The sequence below is a fragment of the Equus caballus genome, chromosome 28, assembly GCF_041296265.1.
Source record: "Equus caballus isolate H_3958 breed thoroughbred chromosome 28, TB-T2T, whole genome shotgun sequence".
NCBI lineage: Eukaryota > Metazoa > Chordata > Mammalia > Perissodactyla > Equidae > Equus > Equus caballus.
The window spans coordinates 41,035,586-41,042,186 of record NC_091711.1 but is presented as its reverse complement, the minus strand read 5'-3'; the positions used below and the strand labels follow the sequence as shown (position 1 = coordinate 41,042,186).

Sequence of the window (6,601 nt, the reverse complement as noted above, 5' to 3'; positions counted from 1 at the left end):
AAATTGTCTCATGTTTTCTTCTAGCACTTTTATTATTTTATTGTTCAGGTTTACTTTCTTTATCCATCTGGAATTTATTTTAGAATAAAGTGTGAAGTATGGTTCCAATTTTATTTTTCTTCCAGATAGCTGCCTAGTTGTTCCAACACCATTCATTGAATTCATCATTTCCCCACTGCTCTGAAATGCCACTTTCATCATATTCAGAATTTTTGTATGATATGAAAGACTAATCTTTTTTCTTTTTTTTGTCCTGATTCAAGTGGAAAGGTCTTCAAGTGTACTTTTTAACTTCCCCAGGTTTTTGGTTCTTAAAAAAACATTTAAAATGTTGCATATAACCATCAATATTATATCCAAACAAGATTTTTATCCTCACTTCATGAATGTCATTACCAAGCTCATTTCAGTTTAAGTGTACTGCACACAACCTTCAAATATTATGAACATTTCTCTCTCCCAGCTGTCACTACACCAAACTACATATGTTATATTTCCCTAAATCATCTCGCTGTGCTCTTTGCAGCTCTTCTGTACAGTTGACGTCTCCCTCTAACAACTTGCTCACAAGTTACTATAATTATTTTAGGTGAGGCCTCAAAGCGAAAGCCTATCATCACTATCAAGTTCATCCCCAAAATGGGCATTCATTTCCATTTAACACGAAGGACACGTGATATTTCTGGAAAATAACAAATTTTGAAGAGCCATGGCAGTTTTCGTTGGTTCTTTAAACAATCCACCAGGGGAAAAAATGTCCTACAAAATGCCAACTGCTATTGTGGTAATTTTTTTGCTATTTATTCCAGCAAAATGATTCAGTCACTGAAGAAAAAGGGTCGCCCTGTGCTAGGTCTTGAACCCGAAGAACTGTTTGCACAGATATTCATCCAAGATCCATCACAGCCTCCACCTCAACAGATGCTCTTTCAAATGTTTCATGACTCTCCTCAACCATCAGGCTCCATTTGAGGGGAGGAGGATGACGCTGCCAGAGCCGGCTTCTGCTGGCGTGAAGGCTGGCCTCAAATTTCTATTTAAAAGCTGGACCAAAATATGTTTGGCTTCTGTTGTCTATTTAAAATTTCAAATGAAGACGAAGAAAAATTACTCTCCACCCTGAATGGGCCTTGGGTGCCTCAATCATAAACGAGACCGTAAGAGAAATTAGGAGCACTGAGGGGTTAGGGACGGACTCTGAAGCCAGGTATGAGAATCTTGCAGTGAAAAGAAAAGCCTTGAGCAGGGGGGAAGAGCCCCCCCATATTCGACCTCCTAACCCGAGGGTCCTGATTAAGCATCCTGCACCTCACCTGTCGCCGCTCAGCCACCTCCAACCAGCACCCCTCCCCCGCCTCGAGGTCTTCCGCCTCATGACCAGTTTCCAACGGCCTTTCTTCATCTCAGAACAGACCCCACGCAGAGGCCTAGTGTCCCCACCTCAGAGTCCTCTCCCTGACCTCAGCATCTCCCTCAGCTCAAGGGACGCCCTGCCTCCCCTCCCATCAAAGCCCCTCTCCTCAGCACCCTTCCTGCACCTCAGCGTCCCTCCTTCTCCCCAGCGCGGGCCCACCAGAGGCTCCTTTGGCTGGTCCAGGCAGCTCCCCGCCCCACCACGGGGTCTTCTCCTCGCCCTGCCCGCCCACTGTGGGCTCGCCCCTCGCCCCGCCCCCCTTCTGGGCCCGCCCCTCACCCTCCGCCCCGCCCTCTGTGGGCCTGCCCCTCGGCCTTAGCCCCGCCCCTCACCCTCCGCCCCGCCCTCTGTGGGCCTGCCCCTCGGCCTTAGCCCCGCCCCTCACCCTCCGCCCCGTCCTCTGTGGGCCTGCCCCTCGGCCTTAGCCCCGCCCCTCACCCTCCGCCCCGTCCTCTGTGGGCCTGCCCCTCTGTCTTAGCCCCGCCCCCACCCTCTGCCCCGCCCTCTGTGGGCCCGCCCCTTGGTCCTTGCCACGCCCATGCCGTTCGTCTGCTCGAAGTCTAGTCGTTTGGCGCCAAACTTTCCGGTCAGCGACGCGCGGGCCGCTGTCTCCGCGTTCTGGGTCCGAGTCGAATCTCTGAAGAGTGGAAATCCCGGGAGGGGGGCGGAAGGGATTCACCTTGAAACTCTCGGGGCGCCTGTGGGTACGAGCGGGGTTTGTGGCAAAAAGGGAAAGCGCGTGAGGAGGCGGTGGGGAAGCTCCAGGGTGGGTGCCTTTGCTTGGTCAGGCCTGGCGCGCGCTGCTGGGCCTGGGCCGGCGGCTTGGCGGGTCTCCTCCGCGCCCCGGGACGAATCTCAGTGATCTGGAGGGGTTTCCAGCATCCTTACTTTAAACCAAGTCAGACCCGGGTCTTGGAGCTGCCGCCTCCCCGTCCTTGGGAGGGAATGGGGTGTCGGGAGAACGTCCAGCGGCGCCGCCGCCCGGGCCTCCCGCTGAGAGCAGCGCCGGGGTGGCCGGCTCTGGGCGCCTGAAGCCGGGTGTCTGGGAGCCCTGCCTCAGATCCCTGTTCATCCGTCAACCGCTGCCTGAGAAAGATTTTATCGGGAGGGAAGAGATGGATGGGTTTTTTTCCTTCACTGAGGACGGTCTGTGGAATTTTGGGTAATCATATGTATTATGGCTGAGGGAGGATTCCAGAAGATTCCATGTACGCTGCCTCCTCCTTTGCCTTGGATACGTGCTATTTAGAGGTACTAGGTGTTAGGGACCGTGCCTCTATCTTAGTGCTTTGTTCTCCTTCTGGGCCCCAGGTCCTGACTTTGGTTTGAAGTGAAGAGATGGAAGAGACCAAGAACCCTGACACGTGGACCACGTTTTATTCTAAAGAACACGCTCTTGTCTTGTAGATTCCTGAGATCTTAGAACAGCTGCTACAGTGTTAAATCAAAGACTGTTTCTCTGCTTACTGGCCCTAAGATTATAACATTGGGTATCCACCATAACTTTAAATCTCAAAAAAATCATGAAACTAGGAAATACCATAAAACAAAATATATCTAATGTTTTATGAAACAAAAAGGATATATGTTACAAGTGAGCCCGTCCATACTTAGTAAGCAGGCAGGTGTTCATTGTACATGAGAAAAATAAAACCTGTTTGTGGAGGGTAGGCTAAGTTCTAGGAGCCGGGGAGGATGCGGGAAGAGTGAGGCGAGCTCACAGTCCCTGGTGTGGTTCATATAGATGTGAGAGGTGGAACAGCAACGTGCGATTCCAAATGACGACAGCAGAAAAGACACTCTCAGAGAGTCATGATCAACGGGGCTATAGGGAGTCAGAAGATGATAAAAAGTAGTTTTGAGGAAAGAGAGAAGAAACTAAGTCCCCCACCCCGACATACATACACCCACAAAAGAAAGAACGCCCCGTGCCAGGCAGAAAGGAGATGGGCCGCCCAGTCTTTCCAGACTAAATGTTTCTCTACTTGTCCTTCTGATCGTCAGTGACTTTGAAGTGAAATCCAGGAGTTCTCTGGGCAAAGGATTCTGTAAACTATATGATCTATGACTACTTCTCAGATAATATTTCTTATTTTCCCAGAATTGATTATTTTTCTGCCGCCCCCTCCCCCCCACCTTCAATATGAAGGAAGATCAAGTTGTGCAGGAAGAACCAGGATTCCAAGATGAAGAGGTATGACTAGAATGTTGAAAGATATGTAGACATTCAGTCATTCCAGAAAAATGAAGTTCTTCCCCTGCTAGCTACTATTTTTAGAAACTGAGAGGAGAAATAAAACATAGTTCTTGAGAGAGGCAATATTACAAATATATAACAACTTGTTTGGCAGGCGGTGCTAAGATTAGCTACTAGCAACTGGCATGAGAGTATTTTAATAATTTAACAACTGGTATGGCCATGCTGGTACCTATGCATACTGGTACCGAATCGCAGAGGGAGGAGTTCAAGGTCTGGTGGGGAAGAAGGTTGAGAAAATGTATTTAAAAATAGGTTCAATGCTGTTCCACGCCTTTCAGTTAAGGTCTTAAGATTTGGAGAGGCCATGACAAAAGTATTGGGCCCTTTCCATGTTGGTCCTCCTTCTAAGTACGGAACAATGTGTTTGAAAAAGCATTATTGATCCTTCCTCAATCTATCTAGAGAAATGCAATCTGAGGCATTTTGGAGTGACCCATAGTACTGAATTAACTCTTTAAAAGATGTGAAAGAGTTGTATGTGAAGAATCAAAACTCCATGGTTTTCTGTCCTGTCTCCTTTAGGAATCTTTGTTTCAAGACATTGACCTGTTGCAAAAACATGGAATTGTAAGTATTGTTTCAGTGCTTTGTGAAATTGTCCAGTTCAAGCTTTCTCAGCCTCGACCAGGTTGACATCGGGGCCTGGGCAGTTCCTTGTGGTGGGGGGCTGTCGTGTGCCTTGCGGGGTGTTGAGCAGCATCCCCAGCTCCTGACCACTCACCGTTTGCCGGTAGCATCCTCTAGTTGTGACAATCAAAAATTTCTGCAGACGTTGTCAGGTGTCCCCAGGGTGCAGAAGCGCCCCTGGTTGGGAACGGCTGATCTATACGGAGCTATCTACTGTCTCATCAACAGAAAATTCGCCCTCTGTGTCAGGTGATTGGAATAAATGATGTTGACAGAAATCCAGACTTTGAGCAACAAACTCAGCGAATTTCGACAGCAATCGGTTGCTAGTAAAGCTTCGGTGACATTACCTTCTGAAACCCTCACATTTAGTCTCTTTCGGTTGGATTTAGAAAACAGGAGCAAGAGAAAATCCTGGTCCTTTGGTGTTGTAGCTATTTGCATTCTCCAAGGGTAGAGAAAAAAAATCTGTAAAAATTTTAGAAGAACATACTGGTAATGAAGTTCTGAAGAAGGAAGGAGCTGAACTGAGGGGGCGAACGTGTGATAATTTTGTTAGCTTTTCTACCAACAGACTTTTCTTTTGAATTCCTTGCTACATTGCCATGGTCTCACTAACATTCTTGGGAAATCAGGGCGCAGCCAGAACATTTGGCAGCGTGCTGGGTATGTTCTACTCGGATATTTCCAGAACATTTGGCTACATGGTGGGTGGGTTCCACCTGGCTGCTTGTGTAAAATTGGCATCGTGGTGGAAGGAGACGGACACAGAAGCACATGACATAGTATGGGAGGCTTTCGGGCTGGCATTTTATCAATCTGCTACACCCATTCTTTGACTTACAGAACGTGGCTGACATTAAGAAACTGAAGTCAGTAGGCATCTGTACTGTCAAAGGGATACAGATGACAACAAGAAGAGCCCTGTGCAATGTCAAAGGGCTCTCAGAAGCAAAGGTGGACAAGATTAAAGAGGCGGCCAACAAACTGATCGTAAGCAAGATCCATTCTTTGTTGTTTTCGCTTAGGAGGCCCTGTCTCTGTAGCCTTTCTCGTTGGGAACGCTGGAAACTACTGTGGGAACTCTGCACTCCCACAGTGTATTATACTATATACTGTATTATATTATGTATTCTGTATATTGTTATACTCCCCATGTTAACTTTTCATCGCTTCAGTTTCAACGCAACAGTAATCAATTTCTGAAACATTGAGGCAGGGGTTAAGAGACCTGGATCACTATGGAAGTAATTATTTTTACCAAAATTTTTCTTTTTGTCTCCCTGTATATTACTTTTTCCCCATTTCTGTTTCTCTGCCTCTTCTTCTCCTTTTTATTTTTGCTTTTTTATCTTGCTCCTCCTTATTTTTGTCTTGCCTCCTCAAGTCGTATATGAACTAAAGCTGAGCTAAACCCGTGCTTTGTAGCTGGACCCACAGACTATGAGAGGCCCATGCAGCTGAGAGCCTTCAAGCAGACACATGTCCCTTTGACCCAAGTTTTTGTGTAGAACGTTTAGGGGCCGCTGGAGGCACCAGCTCTGGAAATAGGAATGAGCAGAAAGATAGTCACCAAGTCTCCCTCTTTGCAGAAGAGCAAGCCTCTCCTTTTCTACATGTGTATGTGAAGATCTCATTCTCAGCAAGGCCGAGAAGCTCTCTTCACTGACAGCCATTTGATTTCTTTTCCCAGAGGCAGTCGAGGCACAAGCCAGGGGCAGTGTGGTCCTGAGCTTGGAGAGGACCCGACTGACCCGCTCTGAACACAGCTCAGTTGCTCTAGCTTCTGAGTACACTCTGGCGGTATACCCAAGGGTCAATTCTACAACTGCCAGCGTGTCTAGGGAAGCCCCGGAGCAGTGCCCAGTGTTTGGAACACTGCTACTTTATAGCTCCCAGGCATTAGTCTTCTTTTCTTTGGAAAATTATCCCATCGCCAAAGAAAAGAACCCTTCTCCTTCTCAAGCACCTACTGGTACACCCAGAGTCTTACCCTTTCTCACCTAAAGCTGTTTCTTCTTAAAGAGAGAGAAGGATTGAGAGATAGAGAGATGAGAAAGAGAGAGAGAAAGGAAGTCAGTTTCATAGCACAGTGGTTCTAAACGTTGGTGTGTATCAGAATCACCTAGAGCGGCTAAGAAAGTACACCAGCCCAGGCTCATTGAAGTAGGATAAAGCCTGGGCTTTTTTTTCCCCTTCAAGTTCTCCGAAGTTTGAGAATCACTGTCATAGTATAAAACAACAAAGAGGGAAATACGTTAGACCACATCAGGGCCTATTTTCACTAGTTACACCACTGC

The 6,601-nt window shown here is 47.4% G+C and overlaps 1 protein-coding gene across 5 annotated transcripts in view; it reads left to right on the top strand.

The window, feature by feature from the left end:
• The first annotated feature begins 1,778 nt into the window (after window positions 1-1,778).
• Window positions 1,779-6,601, top strand: part of DMC1 (DNA meiotic recombinase 1) — a 39,920-nt gene continuing 35,097 nt past the window's right edge. Inside the window, exons 1-4 of one of the 5 annotated variants that reach the window (XM_023631396.2) lie at window positions 1,779-2,000; window positions 3,516-3,608; window positions 4,197-4,241; window positions 5,148-5,294. In XM_023631396.2, coding sequence (XP_023487164.1) covers window positions 3,558-3,608; window positions 4,197-4,241; window positions 5,148-5,294 — 243 coding nt within the window. In that variant the 5' untranslated portion in view covers window positions 1,779-2,000; window positions 3,516-3,557. Of the gene's footprint in view, window positions 2,666-3,515; window positions 3,609-4,196; window positions 4,242-5,147; window positions 5,295-6,601 lie in introns of all 5 variants that reach the window. The other 4 variants (XM_023631395.2, XM_070253621.1, XM_070253623.1 and 1 more) reach the window with 4 other exon arrangements.